General features: G+C 53.6%; 1 protein-coding gene across 1 annotated transcript; it reads left to right on the top strand.

Annotated features, from left to right (window-relative positions):
- Nucleotides 1–1,099: 1,099 nt before the first annotated feature.
- On the top strand, nt 1,100–14,496 carry SFRP1 (secreted frizzled related protein 1). Its single transcript, XM_041424833.1, has 3 exons — nt 1,100–1,736; nt 6,706–6,783; nt 12,381–14,496. The coding sequence occupies exons 1-3, from the start codon at nt 1,202–1,204 to the stop codon at nt 12,701–12,703; spliced, it is 936 nt and encodes a 311-aa protein (XP_041280767.1). The 5' UTR covers nt 1,100–1,201; the 3' UTR covers nt 12,704–14,496.
- Nucleotides 14,497–26,832: the final 12,336 nt, after the last annotated feature.

The raw sequence follows: 26,832 nt of genomic DNA, 5'->3' as shown, positions 1-26,832 counted from the left end.
CACAGCACTACTTTCTAAATCCTCAAAATGAGATATTTCGCTGTTTCTAAACAAGTTTTGGTAAAAGCAGATTCTATACTGTCAGAATTTCTCAAGAAATGAGAAGTCCATTTGCAGCTGTTTCTTGGTACAAGCAGTGATCAGTGATCATTTCCTGAGCCCAAGTCTCCATCCAGCTGCCTCTTTTGCTCTTTTTGCTCTTGTTTACCGCTAAATTCTTCACTTCATTAGTGGTGCTAACTGGCTGCTCTGTTCTGCTGGCCCTCAGGTGAAAGTGGCTCTTTCAGGCTTCCAGGCTGCAGAGCCTCTTCCATTTACCTCTCAATGAGGTGTAGTTCCTGTTTTAAGTAGTACAAGTTGTTCCAGCCGAAGGCAGCAGCAGGAAGGAGCGCTTTGGAGGATTCCGGACCGAGAGAGCTCAGTGCCCTGCGGGCGCACAGGGGCAGGGCTGCTCAATGGCCAGATGTGCACAAGCACCGAGAGAGCTTCTCCTGCCTGGCCTGCACCAAGGGCACCCTGCTGTGCCCCGGGGCAGCCGCGGGAGCTGGGCTGGCACCTGGGCAGCCCCACGGCTCCATCCTCCACGTACCGAGCTCCTGCAAGCCCTGGGAGCGCAGCAAGGTAAGGGTGGCGAGGGGCCGGTGCTGCTGGAGGAACAGGGAATGCAGCTCCTGCTCCTCCGGCACATCTGGAGCAGGGTGCCCTTTACAGATCAGGCCCCCTTTCTCCTGTTTTTTTATTTTTATTTTTATTTTTTTTTTTCCCTTTCAATATCATAGTTTCTGTTGGAATTTGTCAACTGGGAAATGAGTTCTGCACAGGTCCAGTACAGGTTCACAAAAACGTCTACAACTTTGAACTGCCGCTCAGGAGCGCCGGGACCTCCCGGGGCCACCCCGGCTTCAGAGACCGGGAACGGCTCGGGGGCATTCGGGTCGCCCACCGGGGATGAAGCCGAGCGGGACGAGCTCCGGCCCGGGGTGGCCTCTGGGTACCCCCGAGCTGCCCCGGCTGCAGTCCGGGCTGGGCCGGGCGATCCCTCAGCCGCTGCATGTGGGGCTGGGCTGAGCCGAGCCGAGCCGAGCCGAGGGGACCGTCGGTGGGGGTGCGAGGAGAGTCCCCGGGGGCGGCCGCCGGCAGCGGGCGCCCGGCGGGGAGCGGCGTGCGGTGCTGTCGGGGCCGCCGTCGGCGGGTCGCGGCGATGGGCAGCGTGAGGGGGCCCGGCGGGGCCGCCCTGCGTGCGTTGGTGTCGGTGGCCGCCGGGCTGCTGGCCTGCGGCGTGGCCAGCGAGTACGACTATGTCAGCTACCAGTCAGACCTGGGCCCTTACCCTGGCGGGCGCTTCTACGCCAAACCCCACCAGTGTGTGGCCATCCCTGCCGACCTGCGGCTTTGCCACAGCGTGGGCTACGACAAGATGGTGCTGCCCAACCTGCTGGACCACGAGACCATGGCCGAGGTGAAGCACCAGGCGAGCAGCTGGGTGCCACTGCTCAACAAGAATTGCCATATGGGCACCCAGGTCTTCCTCTGCTCCCTCTTTGCCCCCGTCTGCCTGGACCGGCCCGTCTACCCCTGCCGCTGGCTCTGCGAGGCCGTGCGTGACTCCTGTGAGCCTGTCATGCAGTTCTTTGGCTTCTTCTGGCCAGAGATGCTCAAGTGTGACCAGTTTCCCCAGGATGACGTCTGCATTGCTATGACAGCTCCCAATGCCACCGAGGTCTCCAGGCCCAAAGGTAAGGCTTGGCTGGTGCTGCAGCCTTGCTCCTGGCACTCCTCTCTGAGCTGACAGGGCAGGTGTTAGCCCAGGAGGGGGCTGAAGGGGTTCTTGTGGCAGCAGGAGGCTCACCTGAACTCTTCTTGGCGGCAGCTCTCCTCTAGCACTCTCTGTGCCCTCCTGTCCCAAAGAAGGTGGGATGCCCTGCCAGCTCCTCATCTCTATCCCGGAGCCTTGGGACAGGCTGTTTGGAACAAGGTGGGGTTGTGCCTGTTCTGATCCCTGCACGTGCACTGGGGCTGGGCTCCAGCCCTGATGGACCAAGGCGTGACCCTCCGTCCTCAGATACTGCACTGACCTGGTTCTGCTCCCGAGCCGGACTCCTGCAGGGCTGCCCTGGGCAGCAGGAGTTTGTGTGGTCTCCACGGCAGAAAGTGCTGGCTGACTGGAGCCAACAGTGACAGCAGTGCTGGCCGGGTCCCCCACACCCAGTGCAGTGCTAGGGCAAGAGGCTGGGCAGCTGGTGGCTGGGAGTGCAGTGGGGATCCAGCCTTGCCCTCGGGTGGGCTGTGGGCTGGAGAGGGAGCAAGGAACCTGCCCAGAAACAACTAGGGAAAGTGAACGTGGTTTGTGTTTGTTTCCATTGCATGCAGCACGTTTCTGTGGTGCCAGACTGGCTTGTTCAAGTTGCAGTGAGTCCAGCTTGTTGCTGGAAACTTGAAAATAAATAAACATCCTGGTGTCACTTTGGTGTTTGCTATTGGAGCACTGTGGAAGGCTGGCAGGAGGAATTTTTGTAGAGGGAGATGGCAGGGGGCTCTAAGAGAGCGCAGTGCTTTTTTGGGCAGCAGACTGTCATTGGAGGGAATTGTCACTCCTGATTCCACGGGGACATAGTGCCAGTGCTTGGGAGGGGAGGGGGCTGAGTGGTTTTTGTGGCTCCTGTGTTGTGTCAGAGCTCGTCTGCAGGGACGTCTGCCCTTTGCAGTTACCTGTACAGACAAAAGCTGTATGTGGTGCTCGACTGGGAGAAGTAACCCAGCCTGTGGGGGCTGTGCAATGTCATCCTGCCCATCTTGAAAGGACTCATACTTCAGAGAGCCCCTCTGATAGGGGACAGGAGCGGAGTGCATCGTGCAGCAGAGGGCTGACACCCTGAGGGGTCTCAGGAGCTGTGTGGGGACATGTGGAGGGCAGTGCAGAGCAGTGGCACGGTGACTGTGGCATGGCAGGCACAAGGAACACCCAAGCTCAGTACCCAGAGGAGCTGTACTCAGGAGCCCATGTCACATCTCAGTGACATCCAGAGGCAGGTAGAATGTGAAGTTTGTTCCAGTGCCGGGGGGGAACTGGGGGCCTGAGCTCTGGCTGATCTCCTTGCCAGGAAGCCTCACCCTACAGTGATGGCAGCACAGCCATACTGGCTTCCTTGTCATGGCTTGCCCTTCCTGATGGGACTGCTGGAGAAACCTCGTTGTTTTCCAGGAATGCTTTAAATTAATATGTCTTACGTGAACCTGGACCCTTGGTCAAGACCGCAGCAGTGTTCCGTGTTGCAGGTACAAAGGTTGCTTTTATTTCCCCGGGGACTTGCAGCCAAGCATGCTCCTGGGACTGAGCTGCCCCTTCCAGGGTCTGAAACAGAGTCTGAGCTGTGTGCAGATCATTCATTTTACAGACATTAATGAGCCAAGACTTGGAAACAGTCTTCTAAATGAGCAGCATCTGCCAGGTTTTCCGCTGAGTAGTTTAACGACTTTCTCTTCACCTTTTGGACCTGTCTTGAAGGCAGCAGTGGGGTGGGACACTACTGCTTTCTCGTGGTGCCTCAAACGGTTTGGAGTGAAAAAAAGCAAACTCCAAGTGAATTGCAGCCACTGGTGTGATGTGAGCCAGCACTGCTGGATGTCCTGCATGCCACAGAGGCTCTGTTCGTGGCCCATAAGGCACCCATTGCTTCAGCTCTGGTACTGCCACCTCCTGCAGATGTCCAATGGGTGACCTGCAGCTCTCTCCTTGTCCCTGTGCTGGCTGGGTACTTGTCTGCCTGAGTTCTGCTGTGTGCACCCTGTCCATGGTTTGTCTGTGTTTTCTGTCAGCACCAACCCCTGGAGTCCCTTTGCTCTTGGGCACAGGGGTGTTTCCTGTTGATTCAAAGAGGGTCAGAACCAAGCAGTGTCCCCCCTTTTCTCCTGGTACTAATAAGAACAAACCCTTTCAGTTTTTTTCCCCATTAACACCTTGAAATTGGAATTTGTTTCTGCCTCTCAAAGAGCTGACCTGCTGAATTCCTTTCTCCTTAAGCACAGGCAGTAAAGCCTGCAGGCCCACAGGATGCATCAGGGGAGTTGCAGATTAATACAGCATTACACATTCCTTCTCTTGCCCCTGGAGTAAGCTGGCTCTACAGCCAGGCGTTGGAAAATGGTCAGCAGGGAACAAGTGAGCTGGAGGCAGGCTGAGATTGTGCTTGGAGCTGAGCTGTCAGCTGCAGCAGATGGGCCCCAGCCAACCTGCAGTGGGCCCCGAGGGTGGGCTGGGGATGTCTGCTCTAGTGCCTCAGCAGTTTTTGGCTTGCAGTTTTGGGGTAGCTGTGGCTCCACAGAACAGCAGTTTTCCTGGGGCACAGAGCTGTGCAGGGGCTGGCTGGGCCCCTAGCATTTGTGTTCCTGACTGTAGTGTGATGTGGTGATCCAGAGCAGAGGACAATTTTTCTTCTCATTGACAGGGGACAGAGTCTCCAGCAGTCATGTTGTGCTGTGAAAGGGCTGCAGGAGGCAGGACTGGAGGATGGGCTGATTTAGATTGGATATAAGGAGGAAGTTTTTTACAGTGAGGGTTGTAAAACACTGGCACAGATTATCTGGAAACATGGTGGGTGCCCCGTCCTTGGAAACATTCATGGTCAGGTTTGGTGGGACTCTGAGCAACCTGATCAAGGTTATTGATTAGGGCAGGGGGACTGTGCATAAGTGAGGCTGCTGCCTGTGCAAGGGGCTATCCAGGGGCTCCCAGGTCCAGCCCTCATGCTGGCTGTTGGCTCTGGGCCCTGGTGCAGCAAGGCAGGGGTCTCTGCCACCTTGGGTGTGTTACAGCCTCGTATGGGGCTGCTGGAGCATAGCTAGAACAAAGCCTGTATTTGCACCAGGGAACAATGAGTCTTATTTTCCATTTTTGTTTGCTTTTTTTTCTATTTTAATTGGTTGCCTGGAAAACTCACAGAGTGGATGCAGTGGTGGTTTTCATGTTTGTCTGGCTGGTGTAGGCTTGGCTTGGCCAGCCTCCCCATGTGCACTTTGGCTGCTGGGGCAGATTGAAGTGCTTGGCATGGCAGGTATCCCTGCTTGTTCCTGACAGTGGTGCCCAGCACAGTGATGAACTCCTGGCTCTGCAGAAGATGGAGGGCTGGGCCTGTGTCACCTTCCTATGAGAATAAGAAGGTCATGAGCACAGTAAATGTGCAGCCTGGAAATAAATATTCTGACTGCAGATGTCATCATATCTCCAAAGGCTGGCTTCTGCCTGTGTCGCTGAGTGAGATGGTGACAGTGGCATTGCATGTTAGGGTTCTGGAAGAAGAGGTTACCCAGGTGGTGGACAGAAGTACAGAGAGTGTGGGGCTCTGGAGGTGGATGTTGGTGCTGTGAAGGCTGACTTGTGACTTGCACATAGGAGCGAGCAGGAGACTAGTTGCTCTGCATGTGTGATTAATAAAGTAATGGTGCATGTCCCCAGGAATTAGCATTTGGCACAGAAGAGATTTGGGGGTGGCACCAGGGGAAGAACAAGCCACGGAAAATGAATGTCTGGCCTGAATCCCCATGGGGCATCTGTGGCTGAGGAGACATGACACTATGATCATGGCTGTGCCTCCCTCACCAGCTGTGCTGGCTCTGCACCCCTCTTTCTGAGACACCTCTCTGCTTTTTCAGTCCAGCAATACTGTGGATTTGCTGGCCTGGCTGAGGGCTGGAAGGCCATGAGTGCTCTGTTTACATGCAGGGGCTGGCAGATGTTTTGCTGCAGTGTTGTCCCTGAGAATAACTCCCTTGTGTGGGAAGAGCCCTCCGTCTTGCTGGACCAGGAACAAGCAGCATCTCCCAGCTCAATAAATTCATCTGCCAGTAGCTCAAGTCTACGTCTGTGCTGCTGGGTGGTCTGCTCCAACTGCAGATGGGGACTTGGAAACAGATTCTTATTCTCTGGTGAAGTGAGATTTCCTCCCAGGACAGATCCCGTGAAATCTCCTGGGCTGGCATTTCCCAAGAGGCAGATGTTGACCGCTGCCAGCAGCTGACAAGCAGAGGTGACTCTGCTGGAGCCACGAGGCTGCCCTGGGCTCAAAACAAAAGAGAGGATGACCACTCTTGGTGGTGGCAGCATCCACAAGAGCTGTGCTTGTCCACCCCCAACCACTGCTGCTCTGGGACAGGGCATGAGGGGGGAGCCAGGGGCTTCCTGAGCCCTGCCTGGGCAGTCTGTGGCACAGTCCTGAACCCCTTGCCTGGCACCTGGGTAGCACCTTGGCACTTGTGCCATCTCTGGGCAGCATCCTCCTGCTGTGCTGGGGTTTGGGCATTGTGTGCCTGCCTTGGCATGCAGTGGGGAGGCAATGTCAGCAGGCTATGGGCCGTGCCCCTTGGCAGGCATCTTCCCTCAGCTGAGTCCCTGGCCCTGAGAATTCCTTCCTTTGCCAGTGCTGTCCTCTTGCTCTTAGCAGCTGCCTGTGCCTGGCCTCGGGGCCACTGACAGCGTAGGAGTGGGGCTGGCAGCAGGCTGCCTGTGGCCAGTGCTGCCCTGTAAGCTGGTGGATGGTTCCTTACACCCAGCAGGGTGTTGTCCCACACTTCTGGGAGCTGTGACAGGGTGCATGGGCATGGATCCCCCTCGAGGGTGACGCTGACAGCATGGGCAGTCTGGCTCTGCGGTGCCACTTCTGCTGGCTTCTCACCACCTCTCAACTGTCTTCACTTCTTTTCTCTTGCCAGGAACGACCGTGTGTCCCCCTTGTGACAATGAGATGAAGTCAGAGGCCATTGTGGAGCACCTGTGTGCCAGCGAGTTTGGTAAGAAGGAGCACTCTCGGCACGGGGAGGCTTCCCAGCTGGTCATGGGCAGCATGACTCCTGTGTGGCTGGATTGGAGCTGCCACACCTCCCTGCCCGTGGTGGTGCTGGTGTGTCCTGCAGTCTGTCCCCAAGGCTGGGCACGTGTGCCTCTAGATGTCACTGTGGGCATGCAGAGGTGGACCTTGTTAAAAAACGCAAAGCTGCTTGAAGGCTTTGTCCTAAACGAGTGAGTGAGTGAGACAATCAGTGGTAAACTGAACTTCATTTAGAAAAAAAGATTATCACAAGGAAATATATTAGCTTTCTCAGATCAAACCCAGAATTAACTGGTTTTGACATCCTTGCTGGTGTGTGTAACTTTCCCGGAAGATTATTAAAGGCATATTGAACAAGGTGTGCATTCCTGGGGGATTAGCACTTGAATGTGCCCTGTACTGGAGCGTGCTTATGCAAACCCAAACCTGCTCTGCATGCTGGTGTGCTACCCTTTCTGCTGGAAATGAATTCTCAACTGTCCTGCAGATTTGGTATGCCAGAAGTCTTAAGTTCAGCACAGACTTTTTCTAACAGGGAAAAGCACCAACAGGAACACCCATGTAATAGTTTCCCAGGAATGTGCATACTTCTGGCTTGGCTGGGGAATGGAAGCAGACATTCAGTGCTTGGCCTGGCTGGGGAGTGGGAGGTGCTGAGTGCTCGGAGCTGGGTGCTCAGAGCTCTGTTCTGGGCAGGCCATGAGAGCTGAATCAGAGCTGCCCCTGCCCCGTTGCACATACAGGGAGAGATGGTGAGGAGGGAGAAACAGCCTCTGGGATCAGCACACCTGGTTTGGATAGGAGCTCCCTGCCCAGGCTTGCAGTGATGCAGAGGCATTGCCCCAGGCCAGGGGCTGGGGGCTTTCATCCCAGAGAGGGAGTGAGGGGCACTGGCCAGTGGCAGCAGGGGATCTGGTGCTCGTGGGTCACTGCAAAACCTGTCCCCTTGCCAGAGGTGTGCTGGGAGTGAGCTGAGGGGGTGTCCTGCTGGGAGGAGAGTGCTGGGAAGGGAAATACAAACTCAACTGCATGCTTGTCATCAGCTTCTGCTGCTGAATATCCTCCTGTGCTCTGGGACAGTTATACAACAGGGAGCAGAGGCCAAACCAGAGGAATTCCCTGCCTTGGCAGAGCAGCTTGGGACAGTGACTTGCCCACAGTGTTATTACTGGGAAAGACAGTGGTGACAGTGTCCAAAGGATGGAATTATTTCCTGGCAGATGTGGCCCATCTGTAGCCAGCTGGGGAGCAGGAACAGGGGATAGGATGCAGTAAAGGTCCTACCTGTGCCCTGTGAGGGAAGGCAGTGCAGGATGGGAAGGATGTCTCAGCAGAGGGAGTGGCTAGTGGAGGAGGCATCGGCTTCAGGAAGTTTTCCCAAAGCACAGCGTATGGCCCTTGGAGCTTTGTTTAGTCTTGGGGGGTTACTGTCATGGGGTGATTTTTCAAGGAAAGCTGTTTATCTGGCACTATTATAAACTCCCAAACCTTCAGACTGAGGTTTCTCATGCACGTCCACCAAGGTAAACACTGGCAGCTGACAGGTTACAGATCCTCATCAAAGCCAGACATGTACAATAAATGTTTAAACTAGCATGTGCTGCATGGGGCAGCTGTTGGTAGGTCTTGCACTGATTCCCACTGTGTTGTTTTCTCTTGCATCCCAGCAGCTTGGTACAGAAGAGAGGTGAGGACCACTTTGCTCCCCATAGGTGTGTGGCTGTGCCAGTTAGGAAGTGGCTGTGTAGCAACCCTGGTGTTGTTGGCCTAGAGTACAGTGCAGGAAGAGAGCTGCAGTGAGCTGTGAGCACAAACTGTAAAGACAAGGCAGGAGAGGATCTTGGACAAGGTGCTGGGGGTCAGAGGGGTGCCAGGAGACTGCCAGCCTCATGGTCCAGCAGAGCTCTGGGTTTGCCTTTGTTTGAGCAGGGATGAATGTGGGCTCCAGGATGCAGCTTTGAGGCAGCTTGGCTGTTCCTCTGAGAATAAGAACATCTTTGGGGTGGATGTCAGTGAGGGGTGCCAGCACCCTGGCCTGAGCACAGAGCAGCACAGGGGGCTGGATCAGGCACGTGGGGGTAACTGCAGTGTAGATTTTAGTGCTGGTGTGCTGAGGCAGCGATGGAAACAAGAGGAAGCACGAGATCGGCCTCCAGTGCCCCCACAGCCGCCTCCCCCAGCTGCCCTGGGCTGTAGCCAGCGCTTGTTTCTTACTCCAGGAGTTCATTCCACGCTCTGTTTCTCTTAGTGATTTTATTTATTGTTTCTGCCCTTTCTCTGGGGTCTGAGGGGATCCTGCTCAACAGGCTCTGTGGCACTGGGGACTGCAGAACAATCAATACATGCTGTTTATTTTTTCTCTGTGACTGACAGGTCCTTGCCTGCAGCCTTCTCCTGTTACAGCCCTAATGTGTCTTCTGGCAGGTTTCTTCCTTCTCAGTGATTTCTAAAGGAAGGAAAAATGAGGCTGAAGGAACAGTGGAGCTTTCCCTTCTCTCACGTTCCCTTTCCTGCACATGAGGTGCTGGAGTGGGGCCCCTGCCCGTGCAGGCAGGAGAACAGCAGAGACAGCATCCTAGTCCTGAAAAAGGGGTGGAGGTGCCAGTGGGGAGCAGGAATGATGCATGGTAGTGGCTTGTGAACAGGGCACAGAGGCTCTGCTCTCAGCTGGTGACTACCCTGGTACAGTGCTGTCCTTGGAGAAGGTTGTGCTGGAACATGTGTGTGTCCCATGAAAGCAAATGGCAAGAAGGGCTTGTGGGTGGCATGTCGATCCTGCAGCCCTCTGGGGCTTCTGTGGCATGCAGAGTGGCAGGGGCTGGTGCTGCCACCAGTGCCACAGCTGGTGCTGAAGCAGCCTGTGGTCACAGTGCAGCTGCTGGACTGGAAAGGTGGCACATGCTCCTGCTGTGGGTAGCTCTCCTGGGGTCAGCTCCTGCCTGGCAGCCACAGCTGAAGATTAAGTCTGTCTGAGCAAGCGTGTCCCGGGGTCTCAGGGATGATTCTGGCCCTTCTCCCTCTTGGTGCTGAGACAGATTTGGTGTGGCATGGGGGGAGTGGAAAGGCCAAGGTTCCCAGTGAGGAAGCTGTTTGCTTTGGCAGCTCAGCTGGCTCCTGGAGCCAAGACTCAAAGCATCCTGCTCAAGCCTTTTGCCTGCTGCAGCAGCATTCCCAGGGCTGGGGATTCACCAGGAGAGCTGCTGCCACGGTCCCCCACCAAATGCCATGTTCTAGGCAAGCCAGAAGTTGGAGACTGCCTCCCACTGCGTGGTGGTGAGCTCTTAGAGTGGGATGAGCACTGGAGTGAGTGTACCCTCAGACACCACTTTTCTGGTGTTCCTGGGATGTGCCAAAGCTGTGTCTGGCCTGCCACTATGGAACCAGCTTTCATACCTGGGAATCTCACCTGGAATGTGGGTTGGAACTTAGGGAATGAGGCCCAATTAAGTGAACAAGGGGAGTTTGGGGGAGCCAGAGGAATGAGGGCTGAGCAGAGACCATCATGCTTGTGTGACTGCTCAGCCTGCAGCACCAAAGGCAGATGAAGCTTGGTGGCCCATGAGCCAGGCTGTGTTTACCTGGGCAGCACCACAGGCTCTTGCTGCTTACAAGGACATTGCTGCTGGGAAGAACAGAGCCTGACACAACTATTTGCACCCCTGGTCAGCCTCCTCCTTCATCCCCCTTGGCGTTATCCTGTCTTGGCTCTGTGTGCTGCTCTGCACGAGCGAGGTTTGGATGAGGTTTTGGTTTACATCTGGATTTATGGTTCCCCAGGGCAGCTCCCATGAACCTGCATCGCTGGCTCACAAGCTGCTGTGTGCAGGGAAGGGAGCAGCTGTGAGCTCCCACAGCACACAATTACCAGGCCTTCTTTGTCTTCCTTGCTGGGTGATACTTGGAGTAGATCAGCACCTCCACTAGCTGGCAGATCCTTCTCTTCCTTTAGCAAAAAGGATCAAATTTTGCAGTGATCTCAGCAAAGCAAACAAGCCATTTTGCAAAAGTCTCTTTCGTGCTGTTGTAATGGTGTTTTACCATCCCTCCTGCCCTGGCCACCTCTGTGCTTAGTGCAAGGGCTCTAGTCAGCATGAATGAAGGAAGTGAGGCTGACATTGAGGGGTGTTGCTACTACTGCTGCCCAGTTGGTGTCATGGAACTTAGAGCTGCTTGAAAACTACTTACTTCATTTTCCAGATTTGTTACAAACTGATCTGGTTCAGCATCTTTAGCTCCTTAAAACCTGAGTTTCTTTAGCTCCTGAATTTGGAGAACAGATGGAATGAAAATTTCACTTCGGTTTCCAGTCCTAGATTGCTTTCTTCTATGATAGCAGTGTAACATGGCAGGGCTCTTGGCAAACCTAAGGGATGTTTTTGGCACAGGGGCAAACAAACACCATTGCTCCTGTTGCCAGGGTAGTGGCTGGGAGCGTGAGGGTGATACTGAGTCTCTGCTGCCTGCTCAGGATTGTCATGGTGCTGTCCTGCTGCCATTTGTGTCTGGAACAGTGAGCAGTGCTCCTGTCCAGGAAGCAACACGTGTTCACTGCTGCGTGTTCCAGCAGAGCAGGACTTCAAGGAATGATGCTGTGAGGACCCATCTCCCTGCCAGAGCCAGAGGTTCTTGTGGACTGCCTGCAACTGCCCTGAGACTCTAATGAGAAGGGACAGCAGCCAACCAATCACCTCTCTGAGCACTAGTTATCTGCAGCTCTGAAGTAAACTCCCAAATGATGAAAATATGTTAGCAATTTTGGTCCATATGTGCTTTTCCCCAAAAACGAGGCAGAGCCAAATGGCACTGAAATGATGTTTTAATGTACAACACATTTTCATCATTTTTCCCATGTATGCAAAATTCCTCTTCATGGTCATTGTAAAAAACCTTTTTTTTTTCCCCCCTTTTTTTGGGGCGGGGGGTATTGCAATGAACTCAGGAAAATGCTGAACCCAAAGAGGGGAGAGTATTTTCCATGGCAGTCGTGGCAGACCAACTTCCCTTCTCCCAGGGAAGGTGCAGGCACGTGAGTGCATGCTGGGATCTCCACAGCTCTGATTCAGGGACATCCAGTGCTTGGAAACTTGTTTCACAGGCACCCGAGGGCCGGTGTGACTGCAAACAAATGCTTGAAAAGCCAAATTGACCTTTTAAATGATCCTTTCAAGAGTCTCTCCATGCCTCTAGAGCAGGGAAGTCACCTAATTTGCTCAGTTAACATTTGTGCTTGGCAGCTGAACAAATCCCCTCTCTAATGGAAAGGTCTGGGTGCTTTGCTGCAGGAAGGGGAACAAAGATGTCAGTGTTTTACCTTGGTGCTCTCCTGGGCATGGGGCAGCTCCACCCAAGGCTATGAGTGTCATGGCCAGGGTGATGCCATGGGGCAGGAGGATTCAGGAGCAGAGTAGGGAAAAAGGGGATGCAGGAGTGGGGCAGGGCACTGCTGCTGTTCTGGGGCCACAGCACTGCTGCTCCCTCAGCCTCACTTAGCAGAGGCTTTGTGCCAGTGAAGGCTGCTTAGGAGTTTATGTTTCCCCCCCCTCCCATCTTGTTTTGCAGCTCTTAAGATGACCATAAAGGAAGTGAAGAAGGAGAATGGGGACAAGATGATCATTCCACGCAAGAGGAAGGCACTGAAGCTGGGGCCCATCCGGAAGAAGAACCTGAAGAAGCTGGTGCTGTTCCTAAAAAATGGGGCAGACTGTCCCTGCCATCAGCTGGACAACCTCAGCCACTACTTCCTCATCATGGGCCGCCAGGTGAAGACTCAGTACCTGTTGACAGCTATCTACAAGTGGGACAAGAAGAACAAAGAGTTCAAGAAGTTTATGAAGAAGATGAAATCCCCCGACTGCCCGACGTTTCCGTCCGTGTTCAAGTGATGTGCTGGGCGGCGGGAGAGCCGCGCTCTGGACCTGCCCAGGCGGGCACGGCGGCTCGGCCTCGCTGCTCTGCAGCAGGGGTGCTGGAGCCCAGCCCTCCTGCTCCTCCATCCTGCTCCTCAGAGCTCCCTCACCGAGATCTCAGCCCTCCCACACCCTCGGCCTGATCGCCTGCACGTGCTCCAAGCGGTCGCTGAGGTCACACACGATTTACGTCTGCATTGTCTAAAGGCCTCTTGTTGTACAGATGTGTACAACCATTGAAATAGCAGCTGTCAGGTAAAGAGGGCAAGCACGGGGGTGTGAGGTGATGTTAAGAGCTTGCACGCTTGCGGAAAGGACCCTCGTCACCACGTCACTCCCGTCTTCATGGCTGCAGGATTGCCCTGAATTCCTGTGTGAGCCAGAGCTGGCTGATTAGACACAGATCCTATCTTCATGATCAAAGTTAATAAATGAGTAGTGGAGAACCCATTACAACCTCTGATAAGAATTCCTAATAGCTAATTGCCCTCACTGTAAAAATATCCCATTATAGTCTTAACCTGCTTAGTTTAAGCCTTAACCCTGGTTCCTTGTGGTGCCTTGTTGGGCTGGAGCCCTCTCTTAGCAGCATCTCTTGTGATGTGTCCCTGGGTGCCTGCCTTGGCACCTGCTGTGCCAGCTGAGCCCCTGTTGCCCAGTGCTGTGCTGCACCCAGGCAGCCTCTGAGTCTCCACACTGTGCCCAGTGTGTTGGTGCCCTGGCATGGGGAGCAGGGGCAGAGGGGGCTCTCTGCCCACCCCTGTGCCTTTGGCCTTGTGCAGGCCTGTCTCAGCAGTGTCCAGCTGAGATCCCTCCCTGGGTGTGGCAGTTCCCATGCACAGGTGGCCTGAGCTGCTGGTGCCCAGCCCTGGCACTCCATTTGAAGCCCGAGCAAAGGTTCAGTTGCTGGCCTGCCTGGGGCTTTGGCTGGGGGGAGCTCATGGCCAGCTCCTCCAGCTCATGTCACTCCCTCTCTTTACCAGTGATGTTTTTATAGCTCCTTTAGGCTGCTGGCAAAGTACCAGAGTGCAGAAGGCCAAGGACTTTTCCCTGTGGAGCACCGCAGGGAATGTATCGTCTCTGTCTTCCCCTCTTTGCTGTGGGACCCATCAGTCTGGGGTTTTGTCTGTTTGATCTGTGACAACTTGGCTCTCTATCATTATGTCTTTTTTGCCCTAATTGAAATGTCATGTTTGTATGATTTCAAATAGTTTATGAAAGACAAAGAATGTCTTACACAAATGATTACATTTATCGACCAAGCTGAAATTCATTATTCTGTTAATTGGACTAGTTCTCTTTTTCATAGACCCATACCACTCTGTATTCATTATCCTTCCTCCTTCCATTTAGTATTCTCATCCATCACCAATACTCTGAGAGAATGAATATCTGATGTCTGAGATAATCCTGTTGTATCACAGTTAAGTGAAATAACAAATCCTCATTTCTGAGGTTTGAACCAAACCCCCTCGAAACTGGTGCATTAATTATTCCTTAGCTTGGGAGTGGTGCTTATTTCCCACATGGGGACAGAGCCATGGACTTGGTTGTAGAAGAATTCCATTAACAAGCCAAGTACTCTGAGGAATGATGTTTCACAGCTAACAGAGAGATGGATTTAGGATGTGAACTTTGTAGAGTCCCCTTAGGTTGTCTTAGACCACCATTTGTAGTAGTGTTGTTTCTTTATTGCAAAATTAATCATTGTAGATAATGTGCTTTATTAGTGAAGTAAAGAAATAAATAAACCATGGGCTTCAACATCACAGATTGGTGAGGTGAAATGATGGAGAGGGCTGACAAATCCAGCCGTGTGGGGAATGGAGTCAGGACATGATGAGCTGCAAGTGTGGTTCTCTGTGAGTGCCCACAGTGCCCCTAAAAGCCCCACTGGGACGGGGCAGGGACCCTCTGTCCCCACTCTGTCACCTTCCTGAGCACAGCACAGCAGAGGGAGTGCTGCTGCTGCTGCTAAAATTGCCAAATTAATCCATGAAATATGATTCCCCCACCTCCATTTTTCTAAAGAGATGCTGTTTCCTGACCCCTTTGTGGCTGCTGCAGCATGACAGGCTGTGGGTGTGCTCGGGGAGCCTGGCCTGGAGGCTCTCAGTGGTCCCAGGGCATTGCAACAGGCTGTGCAGGGAAGTGGTGGAGTCACCATCCCTGGAATGCCTCAAGAAATGACTAGATGTGGCACGTTGGTTTAGTTAACATGGTGGTGTTCAGCCAAGGGTTGGACTCAATGATCTTGGAGGTCTTTTCCAACCTTATTTTTTCCATGGTTCTGTGGTTGCATGCCCACTGGCATGCAGCAGCTTGCAGGGAGAGCAGCTGCCCTTCCTGGGAAGCTCCTGCTGCTTCAGCCAGCCCTGGTTTTAATCCAAGTGATCCTTTACCCACCTCTTGGGTGAGGGACTGCTGCAGCCCCAGCTGGGTTTTTAGTGCAGGAGAAGGTTTAAGAGCTCAAGGGACAAGTTCTTCCTGCAGTGCACCTGCCTGAGACACTGGCTGCAGCAGTGTGGTCACCACAAGACCAGGTAAGGTCAGTGCTGAGGAGCTGCTGCTTGGGGTCTCCTGTTCCCAGCTCAGAGCTGGTGCCTGGGCTGAATCTGGCTCTGCTTTTTGTGTCCCTGCATTTCTCTGCTGGTTTGTCTGTGGTCGTTCAGCAGAGTGAGAGCATCAGGTCAGTTTGAAGAGATGCAGGAAGCCAGGTGTGGTTGCTGAAAATTTACAGGATCAATTCCTTTACTGGCTTCTTGTAACTGGCAACTCCTGAAGGATTTTTTGGACATGTAAAAAGTGAGACTTGCAGTCCAGCTGCTGCATGTGAGTGCCTTTGGTGCCTTTAGATTTCCTGTACTGCTCTCCAACAAGAAAAGTTTATTAAAATCTGAAGTGGGCTAAGTGTAAGCTATGGAGAAAGTACCCAAGATCCTGGGTTGTGCTTGTGAGGAGTCATGTGGAGCAAAGAGATGTTTACTGAAAAGAGAAATCACAAAAGTCTCCTCAAATCAGGCACCATGTGTCTGGTGTAGTGTTCCCAGAACAGAGATGGGTGTTGGTGCAGTTCATGGATACACTTTGCATTTTAAAATGTCTGATGCTGATTGTTACAATGAGTTCTGGTTTAAGTTACAAGCATGTGTATAAGTGCTCAGTCATACTTTGTGCTGGGAGGCACCCTCAGTTTTGCCCTGTGGGGTGTCTGTGGGACAGTGATGTGCCACCTCTGGGACACTCAGGCTTGCTACAGCCCTGTCTTGTCTGAACTATGAACCTTAAATCCTAAAATAAAATATCATCCTTTTGTGACTCAGTTTATCCTCCCAATAATGTTTATCTTCTTTGCTCCAGCATTCCTTCTGTTGAGTTCCACCTGTCTGGCCTCCAGTTTGTAGTTCACTTACAAACTCAATACAGTTTTCTTTCATGCTGTACAAAAATTCATCTTCCGTCCCTCAGCTGATTTTCTTACATTGCTGGCAGTCTGTGTTCTGCTTTGACTGCTGCTGGGAAGAACAACTGAGCAACTGGGGGGGATTTGTTCTGGAGAAGAGAGGACACCATTCCTTCTGTTGAGTTCCACCTGTCTGGCCTGCAGTTTGTAGTTCACTTACAAACTCAATACAGTTTTCTTTCATGCTGTACAAAAATTCATCTTCCGTCCCTCAGCTGATTTTCTTACATTGCTGGCAGTCTGTGTTCTGCTTTGACTGCTGCTGGGAAGAACAACTGAGCAACTGGGGGGGATTTGTTCTGGAGAGGGCACCAGCCTGGTGTGCCTGGTGTGGAACTCTCTGAATGCTGTGCAGGACGAGGGGGTGATGCACTGCAGCTGTGCCAGGCTGAAGCTGGCTCATCACTGGCTCACAGGCAGCAGGTCTGGGGTCATCAGCTCAACATCTGCCATCTGGAGCTGGGTCCTGCTTTAATCAGCTGTTCCATAAACAGGCAGCCCAGGTGTGCAGCGAGTGTAGCACAAATAACTGAAAAATAAGAGTAAGAATGGAAGTAACAAGCTCCTTCCCTTTTTTGTGGGCAGATGGAGTTGCCTGGATGGAGCTGGGTCCTGCTTTAATCAGCTGTTCCATAAACAGGCAGCCCAGGTGTGCAGCGAGTGTAGCACAAATAACTGAAAAATAAGAGTAAGAATGGAAATAACAAGCTCCTTCCCTTTGTGGGCAGATGGAGTTGCCTGGCCTGCTCTCACCGCTCTTTGTGGGGCCAGGGGAAGCAGGGGATGGACCCCTGAGCTCCTTGAGGCTGTAGATGGACCCAGCAGTGAGGGGTTGCTGCTGAACATGCAAGATCTCAGCTGAAACATTCTCTAAAGCCACAGTGCAACTCTCCTTTCCCCGCCCCAGCGCCAGAAACCTTGCAGAGAAAACGCTCCGCTGTGTTTCGGAGGCTGCTCCTGCTTTCTCACTGCATGGTGCTGGATGACCCCTGAAAAGGACACACATACCCCCGTAATTAAAGCCACCCTCCACCCCAGGGCCAGAGCTGTGTGTGGAAACCGCTGTTCCCTGGCTCTGAGGTTCTTTTTTCCATCCCAGTCAGGCTCTGCGTGCCACAGTGGCACCGCCGAGGAGAAAGAGCTCCCTCAGACCTTCAGTGAGGAAAAGCGTCTTCCAGGGTCTAGCAAGTGCTTTAAAATCCCTGTTTTCCAAAGGAATAGACATTTTTTTTTATTAGTTTCTTCCCCAGTGATCCCATCTGAGCCTCTGAGCGTGCAGCCTGCTGGATAAGCTTCTCCTTTGGGCAGGCTGTAGGTGTCCAAGCCACGCTTGAATCTCTTCCTTGGAAGGGGAGTGGGGCATGCTGGCAGCTCCTCTGCTCTTCGGAGCTTCTCCCTGCAGACAGACCCACATGCAGGGTCTAGGAACCCTGCAGCACACTTCCCAAAGCAAAACCCCATCCTGGAGAGCCTCGAGGAGGGAGGGAGTGCGGGTCAACCTGTCAGGGTGGCCTCACAGCCTTGAAACAAACGTGGGCTTTGTTTCAAGAACTTCCCATCAAGGCTGAAATGTCCTCTGGGGCAGCAGTCTGCCACGAGAATGTTGCCTGCACGGCAGGAGCAGGGTCTGCTGTGCCCCTGCCGTTGGCAGAGAGTCTGGCAGCACCAGGGGAGCCCTGGCTGTGTCTCCTCCCAGCACATCAGAGTGATGAATCTGTCTCCACTTGCCAGTGCGAGGGCACGGGCACGCTGCAGCACAGCGGGCTCCTCTCACAGCCTGCCAAGATCCCAAGAGCCACGAGCAGGCAGCAAACAGTCCTTCTTTTCTGAAGAAATGCGCTAGGGTGGGGAATTCACTGCTGTCTGGAAGGTTTTTCCTTTGGAGACAAGCAGGAGATATTTGCCAGGCCGTTTTGTGGAGAGGAGGAGGAAAGCCAGGACGTGGCTGGAGGGATCTGTACCTGGTGCAGGCAGTGCAGCATTCTTTGGGGTCCAGCTCTCTGCTCTTGTCCTCGTGCAGGAACAGCTCCATGGGGCTGCCACCAAAACTGTTCTTTTTCTTCAGTCCAGGCTGGGGCCCACTGTGCTATTGGCAACCTGTGCTGTTGGCACTTCACTGCCTCAATCTGACTTTCTCCAAACTCTTGAGTTACTGGTGTGGCAGAGAGGCTACTTTATTGGGAGGTGTGGTATTGTACATGAATAAATTACGGCCCCAGGAGGATGGTGGAGTGTGAGTATCTCTGCTGTTCCTTGGAAAGAGATGAGGAGATCAGGGCATTTACCTTGGGCAGGCTGACGAGTGTGTGTGTGCAGCCTCTCCTGAAAACAACAAGCTGCAGCCTCTTGAGACAGATGTGACATCTTCAGCTTGGTCATCCTCAAGTGGGGGTGAGCACACCCAGCCCAGACAGCCTCCCCAGTTCCTGTACAGCACGGGAAAATATGGATTTGGAGAAGATGGAGTTATTTGTGGAAGCTCTGAGGTGATTTAACACGTCTGAGGCCATGTGTCTTCTTGCAGGGCTCGTGGAACAGTGATGGCAGCATTGTCCTGGCCAAACTGATGGTGCTGGCTGGCACGTTCAGATTTGCATGTTAAATGGTCTTTAATAAAATGTCAGTATCAGGCTAAATTTTTATCAAAGTCCAGCTCCTGGATTAACACTTGCCATGAGTTGAGGCGTGACAACGTGTGACACTCCATAAATGATTAAACACTCTCCTGCACAGCTGAATCTCTGCAGCCCCAACTGCCTGCTCCAGAGTGTTTGCAATTTCTTCACCATTTCATAGTCTTCCATTCGTCCTAAATGTTTATTTAATAATCCTGGAAGACCTTTTAAGCTTCCTGGGCTTAATGTTTGCTAAACACCCTGTCACTTCCAGTTGTATTGATAATTGCAGCCCCTGTGCTCTGTGCTGACACAGACCTCAGAAGCCAGTGCAGCCCAGCAGGGTCCGTGGGAGCTGGGGTGGGTGTTTGTCAGCTGGATCATCTCACCCTTGCATTGCCTCAGCCCCTGTGCTCTCCATGGGCCCTGGCAGTATTAGTTTCACAAATTCATTTTCCTGCACAAAAGCTTTTGGTTACTTTGGAATTAGGGACTGTTTAGAGTTCATTGTTTTCCCCAGCTGCCTTGTTTTGCTGTAATGCTGAGACGCCTGGGCTACAGGAACCTAATCCCCCTCCTCCTCCTCCTCCAGCAGCCCTGCTCTGTGAAAATCTGTTCTCTGCTTAAGTGCAAATTGTTGATGGGAGATAGCAGCGGGTCTTTCTGCTTCCATTTAACGTGTCAGCAGAGAAAGACATCTGCTTGCAATTATGGGCATGGCCTTGCTGAAGGATTGGCCTGGTAGATTTTATAAGGTAATAGGAAATCTTTATCAATTCATAATTCCTGGTGTCAAAGAAAGGAATATGTTTCATTTAAAATTTTCACCTTTTATTTTACAAAATCATAGGATAAAACATGAGATTGATATCACAGGAAGGCTCCCCCTGCACCCTGCTCTTTGCAGCCTCCTGCCTGGCCCATGGAGAGGGGGCTGCTCCCTGCCCCAATCCCCCCATTTGCCCTTGAAGCTGCTCCTGGCAGGACACACTGTCAGCTATGGCTGTTGTTGGCTGTGCTCAGCCCCATTTGTCAGCCCACTGAGAGTCTGCTGTAATTTCCTCTGTGATTAAGGGTCTTAGAGCATGTTCAACATCATTAAAGAAACAAGAAAATAATAACAATAATGATCTGTGCTCAGGAATACTCCCAAGAGTAGTTGGAATTGCATTCGGTGCCTTTCAGCTAAGAAAGCTCCTTAGGCTTCAGCTTTGGCAGATTCACAGGGACAGCATCCCTGGCTCTGGGAACTTTCTCTGCTCTTTTCTCCATCAACACCAGTTCCTGCTCCCTGCTCTACACTTCTGTGCTTGGATGTGGAGCTTCACCTCTGGGGAGAGGCTGAGAAGTGCAGAGACAGACATTTCCCCAGTGGAGGTAGAACACATGCCTGTTGTCCAGAGAGGTCCAGCCTCTGTCAGCTGGTCTCTTTGCTGATATGGACATGCTCTCCCTTGTCACAAGGTCACAAAGGTTTGGCATTGTTCTGCCACCACAACTGATCTGCTCTGGGGATGGGAAATGTATCCTGGACTCCTGGGCTAACGGGCAGCATGCACACTGACCACTCTCCAGCCCAGGGAAACCCAGAGAAGCAGCATGGGATTCAGACAGACTTGAGAACAAAACAAAGAAATAAGAAGGGTGGAGAAAATTCTGGGCTAATTTCTAAAATGCCACGAATTTCTGGGAGCAGCTTGAATGGCCGGATCTTTGTCAAGGCAAGGAGAAAACATAACAGCCAGGGAAGCAGCTTCCAAGGCTGTGTCCCACAACGGGCCAGCAGCTGTTCTCTTTGGGCTCCTGTTGTCTGCCCAGCCCTGGGCACAGCTGTGTGTGCCAGGGGCTGCTGCCTGCCCAGCCTGAGGACGTGCTTGTTCCTTGCACAGGGGAGACAGTCTGCTTTAATTTTAAGCTCCCAGATGTTTGATGCGTTACCAGCATTTCTTTTTACTGAAGTAAATTTGAACTATTCATCTTTAAGTCCTCAGACATGAGACGTGGGGAGGTTTGTTTCTCTACGGCTGCCAGCTAAGCCCTGGCCTGCTGGGATGTGCTGTGGATGTGCTGTGGCATCCCACTGAGGGCAGACCACCTCCCCTGGTGCATCTGCAGGGTCTCCACATCCAGGCACCCCCACTGTGGGTTGGGTTACTCATGATGCCCACAGCAATCTCCACCTGGGGAGCACATTCTGGTGGGTGGGCTGGCTCTTGTCCTCAGTGGAGGAGAGACAGACAGCCATGCCCCCAGTGCTTGCCCCATGGCTGGGGACCAGGCTGCCAGCGTGGACTTGCAGCTTGGAGCTTGGCTTGCAAGCAGGGTCTGGATGTATCTGGAGGTGTTCCCAGACTGCAGGGTCTCCCCATCATCTCTGTCCACCAGCTGTCCTCCAGCAGCAGCAGGAGTGGGAGGACAAGCCCTGTGGGATGGCGCTGGTGTGTCACTGATAGTCCCCTGTCACCTGCAGCTCTGCTCTGGTGGGAATTCTCCCATCTTGGTCATACAGTGGGAAAACGTCCCAAGAGCTCTGGACTTTGCATCTTGTTGTGGTTCTGGGCGTGCTGCTGGTCACAGAGGCACAGGAGAATCTTCCAGAAGCCCCAGGGTGCTCTGGACTCCCTGTACCCTGGGCTGGCAGCCTCCATCTGAGGTCTGCAGGTGATGCGCCCAGGGAAGGTGCAGCCTGGTGGGCTTGCTAGTCACCTCCTGCTGCTTTGGAGCATTAGACTGTGCAGGATTGAGTTTGATTTCTTCCCCTCTCCCCGGTTTTTTAGTAGCTGACAGTTGTTACCAGCGTGAGGTACTAACTTTTTATTCTGAACGCATGAGTTCAGGCTCGTTAATCACTTCCAAATGTCCTCGTCTAAGGGCGATATTGTTTCAGCTTTCAGCCACTAATTTTTTGAAATCTCTGAAATAAGACTCTGCTCTTGAACATGTGCTGGAGAGTTGTTCCTTTCCGCTGTATTTTAAAAATATACATGTGGTTTAATTCAACAAGAGGGCTAGAGGGGGCATTTTTCCTCCAGTTTTTCCCCCCTCTTTTTCTTTAGAGCTGTGTCTGCCAAACCACCCAGCTCTGTGCCAGCAGCAGCCCCTGGATGATCCCAAATGCTTTTGGGGGCTAAGAAGTTGTTTCTGGGCAAGCTCAGCTCTGCTGCCCTGCAGTACAGACTGAGGCCAAGGGCACTGCCACAGGTTGGGCTGTGTGTAGAGGAGAAGGGTTGGGTTTCCAGCAGCTCCAGAGCACGGGCCACTGGAGCAGCCTGGAATCATGCTGCCTCACTTCTCCAGGAGGGCTGTGCTTGCTTTGTCATCTGCTGGACAAGACAAAGCCCAGCTGTGGTGGGGATTGAGGCTGCTGGGCTTGGACAGTCAGTGAGTGCTGCAAAGCTGTAGGAGAAACGGCAGTGAACACCCATGGCTCCAGCAGACACCAAAAATCTGTGGATATATCAAAACAATGGGATGTGATGATTCAAAAATGTGAACTGCAGGAAGGAGTCCTGCCAGGCCTAAAGCCCTCAAGGAACTTGGTTGTGTCTGGGCTCAGGGATCCCAAGGAGACATTAATTTCTGTGACTAAACTGGCTTTTATGTGTTCTGGTTTTGGTAGGACTCTTGAAGAGATTTGGGTGCTCCACAGGGTCTGGCAGTTACAGGAGCTGCTTCTAACCCAGACATCAGTCAGGGACCTCTGGCTTCAGGGAGAAAGAGATATTTTTAAATTATTTCCACTTGATTTGTAAAGAAGAAAAGTGGTGGGGGAGCGAGACAAGGACAAGCTGTTGGTGCAGCATCCACTAGAAACAGACCAAGGAGGCCCTGCTGAGAACTGAGCTGGGCTGTGTTTCACCTGGGCAGCACCCTGGCTCCCTCCTGGCCAGCATGGCCACGGACTGCAGACACCAGGGCCGTGTCCCCGTGCCAGGGCCATGCCCTGTGAGTCCTCACAGCTGGGGCCACCACGGTGGCAGGGCTGAGCCAGGTCCCCTGTGCCTCCACCCGCAGTCTCAGCCACAAAGCTCTCTCGCCTTTGCTGCTGATGGAAACCCTCTTCTGTCTCCAGCTTTTGGAAGCTTTTGAGCTTGCTGAGGCTGTTATGTCCTGTGGTTTTGTTGATATTATAAATAGATGTTTAACTGAACATGAAAGGATTTGTGCTGACCGAGGGCTGTTCTTATTAGGTGCAATGAATGAGGAGGGGATAGCTGCTGTCAGGCCCAGTCTCTCATGTCGTGGTGTCCTCTGATGGCTCTCCCACCCCACAGCTTCCCTGCTGGGATGCTCCCTGCACAATCAGCCAGGCGGCAGGTCTTCCTTCCAGGGGAATGGCATTTCTAAGACAAAGATGCAGAGAGAGATTCAGTTTGAGGGCTGGCTGTCAAGGGAGACTCCAGCAGAGCAGAGAGGAGCTTCGAGCAGAGCTCTGTGCAGTTCCTCTCCTGAAGAGCACACCCAGGAGCCGGAGCACGCAGCTCCCCGGGGCTGGAACCCGAGCAGCAATGAACAAAGGGGGCTCCGCGTGGGACAGCGCTCCGGCTCCGAGCCCCGGGGCTGCCGGCCCGCGGGGGAGCCTCGGGGAGTGGGGGGCAGCACGGTGGGCTTTGGGGGCAGTGGGGGCGATGCCCGAGGGCAGGGGAAATGCCCGAGGGCCGGGGAAATGCCTGGGCGGCGATGCCCGAGGAGCGATGCCCGGGGGTCGGGGCGATGCCCGAGGGGCGATACCGGGGGGGTGATGCCCGAGGGGCGATGCCCGGTGGCCGGGGCGATGCCAGGGGGGCGATGCCCGGGGGCGATGCCCGGGGGTCGGGGCGGTGCCCGGGAGGTGATGCCCGGGGGGGCAATGCCCGGGAGTCGGGGCGATACCGGGGAGGCGATGCCCGGGGGTGATACCGGGGGTATGATGCCCGGGGGGCGATGCCCGGGGGTCGGGGCGATGCCCGGGGGGCGTTGCCCGGGGGGCGATGCCCGAGGTCCGATACCGGGGGGCGATGCCCGGGGGCGATGCCCGGGGGTCTGGGCCATGCCCGGGGGCGATACCCGGGGGGTGATGCCCGAGGGGCGATGCTCGAGGGGTGATGCCCAAGGTGCGATGCCCGGGGGTCTGGGCCATGCCCGAGCTGCCCCTCGCCCCGGGGCTGTCCTGCTCCAGCTCCGCAGCCGCCCCCGCTTCCCTCCCTGCCCCAACTCTCCGTGGCTTCTCAACAGAAGCAAATGGCCGCAGGATCCCCAGCAGTTTGGGCTGAAAGGGGCCCTAAAGACCCCCCAGCTCCAGCAACCTGCCGTGGCCAGGGACACCTGCTGCTGGATCAGGTTGCTTGTAGTCCTGTCTGGCCTTACCTGGAACATTTCCAAAGATGGGGCATCCATGATTGTCCCTCGAGGATGGAGACGTGCCCTACAGCATCTTGTGGGATCTCTGTGGATGTGATCCCTAGGGATCTTTGAGTGAGGGGAGAGCTTGGCCGATCAGCAGCAATGAACAGCAACTGTTAGGATTTTAACTGCAACGTCAAGACAAGCAAAGGGTTAATACAAAAACCTCCTCCATATCCATTCCTTGGAAATGACCCCTGCAGGGCCCTCCCAGAGATACAGCTATCTTGTGTGCATGCTGCAGGAGACAGTACTTATCCTGAGCCTGACAGGCTGCTGCTGTCTCCAGACATTTCCTTGGCAGTTGGTTTTAATTACCCTCGCTATGTGGTACCTCACCTGCTCCTGCACACTTGGCACCACGAGCTACTGAGAGACTGACAGAGTATCCCTGGTGTCCCCTCTGGGCTGGACAGGAGTTACTGCCCAGGGTGTCAGCATGGGAGGCTCGCTCTCATCAGCTCCTCTGAGCATTGCTTTGACTTGTGCCAGGTCCAGGTTTGGCCCAGGGAATGAGAAACACCTGCAGGAAATGCTCTCCTTCCCTTCTGCAGCACTAGGAGTGCACAGGCTTCTGCAGTTCACCCTTGTGGATTTTGGAGCTGTTTGTGCTGGGCAGGACTCTGCTTCATAGGAAGCAGGGAGAAGGAAGGCCTGGAGGGCACACACAGCTCCAGCCCTCTGCCTCGCCCTCCCTCCATCCCTTGGCTTCTGCAGGGCAGCAGTAGAGCTGGCCAGGTGCCTTTTGCAGGCCCAGAGGCCACTTGTGTCCCAGGTGAGCCCACAGGAGACGTGCAGGCAGATGCTGGAGCTGTTGTGGGGTTACACAAATGCAGTCCAGAGCTCTGCTTTCCCCAGGCAGATGCTGGAGCTGTTGTTGGATCACAAGTGCAGTCCAGAGCTCTGCTTTGCCCCAGGCAGATGATGCTGGAGCTGTTGTGGGCTCACAGAGGAATCCTGGCTGTGATCACTGTGGAGATTTGCAAGTGCTGCATGTGCAGGACACAGGCACTGCTGTTTGCACTTTGCAAAACGTGTGTTTACACCAACCTGTCAGTTAATAACAGCCTTTTGAGATAAAGCAAAAGCATCCCAAGGAGAGAAGAGCCCCTTCAGTGAACAGGTTGGTACTACTCCCTGGAAAAGAAACAAAGCCCCAGGCCACAACCAGTGCACTCAGAGGCTCTTGGTGACAGACTCCAGATCACATTTCTTTTGGAGGAGAAAACCTACTGAGAGGTTAAAAAAAGTATTGTCAGAACGAAACTACTCATCACAGACTCTCAGACTGCTGAGGGTTTCTTTACTGCTGAGAGCACTCTTCTCTCTTGGAGTCCTACACTGGAAAAAGGAATTTTTCGGTGCACTGCAGGGTCTGATCACCTGAGTATTTCCAAACTGCACAGATCTTGCACAAGCAGCCCCAGTGGCACCCTCTGAGCTCTGTCCCAGGGCTACTGCTCTGGCTGTTCTCACTAGCAAGTCCTGCCAGTCTTGCCTCTACCTGCAAGAAAAGGGTCATTGGTGTGCGTCTCCAACCAAATTCCTTTTTCCTGGCCATTTCTCACTAGCAAGTCCTGCCAGTCTTGCCTCTACCTGCAAGAAAAGGGTCATTGGTGTGCCAAATTCCTTTTTCCTGGCCACAGAGAGCAGCCAGTGAAGCAGCCTTCCCACCCCCATGCCCCGGGGCTGTGGCTGGAAAGGGCCCTGCTGTCCAAGTGAAAGCTGGATGCAAGCTGAGGGAAAACAGATGGTTTCAAGATCAAGCCCATCACAAGAATGAGGAGCCAAACTGCTGATGGATGGGGCCGTGTTTAGCTCAGGCCTGGAGCCAAATGCACTGCTGTCCTTCCCAAACTGCAGGTCTGCTGATGACCAAGAGCACAGACCCTTGGGAGGGTCCAGAAGAGCCTGGCTCTGGGCAGAGCTGACCTAGCTGGAGCTCATGTGCATCCCAGCATTTCAGCTCTGCTGCAGTGCTGCTGCACAGCACAGACTTGGGACACTGCAGTCCTGGGGCTTGCCCTCAACAGGTTTTTTTTAGGTTTTAGCTGTCCAGCTCTGGCACGTGGCTCTCTGTAGGCTGCTACCCTCAGTGGGCCCCTTCCCCAAAAACTCTGAGTTGTGGATGGTGAGCTCTTGTAGCAGCCCCATGTCACAAAGTGCCTTGTGTGCACTGGGAAAACATGACCGTTGCTAGATCCTGGCTTGGTGGTGGGGCTGGAATTTGGGATGGCAGCAGAAGTGCCACTCGTGCTTGGGCACGGCCATCTGATGTGGTGACAGACACTCGGAATAGGCAGCAAGGCTATATCTGCTGTCTCAACAGAGTGCTTTACCCCCAGCCTCAGAAAACCCCTAGGAGGAAATTGGATTTAAAATGGTTCTTCCTGACTCCCAGAAGGCCCAGGAGTGAAGAAGGGCTGAGCAAGGGTCACTCATCACCAGCTCATTAAAGGCAGAAACCCAAAACCCCGGGGAATGAGGCAGCCCTGACACGGGTCATTGGCACGCTGCTCCACGCTGTGATTTGGCAGTTGGGAATGCTCACTTCCAAACGGGGATGGCTTTGTTATTTTTAGCATTACATACAAAGTAGTCCCTGTTTTCGTGCCACAGGACCAAATCCAAGGTGGTGTTTCCTC

This window comes from Onychostruthus taczanowskii, unplaced genomic scaffold (assembly GCF_017590055.1).
Source record: "Onychostruthus taczanowskii isolate IOZ18803 unplaced genomic scaffold, ASM1759005v1 scaffold84, whole genome shotgun sequence".
Taxonomy (NCBI): domain Eukaryota; kingdom Metazoa; phylum Chordata; class Aves; order Passeriformes; family Passeridae; genus Onychostruthus; species Onychostruthus taczanowskii.
Note: the sequence above shows the minus strand (reverse complement) of the source record. Positions and strands in the feature narration are given on the sequence as shown.

Coding starts and splice junctions, on each gene's coding strand:
- SFRP1 (XM_041424833.1), top strand. CDS start 1,202: ATGGGCAGCGTGAGGGGGCCCGGCGGGGCCGCCCTGCGTGCGTTGGTG. Junction 1,737..6,705: donor CGAGGTCTCCAGGCCCAAAG/GTAAGGCTTGGC, acceptor TTCTCTTGCCAG/GAACGACCGTGTGTCCCCCT. Junction 6,784..12,380: donor CCTGTGTGCCAGCGAGTTTG/GTAAGAAGGAGC, acceptor CTTGTTTTGCAG/CTCTTAAGATGACCATAAAG.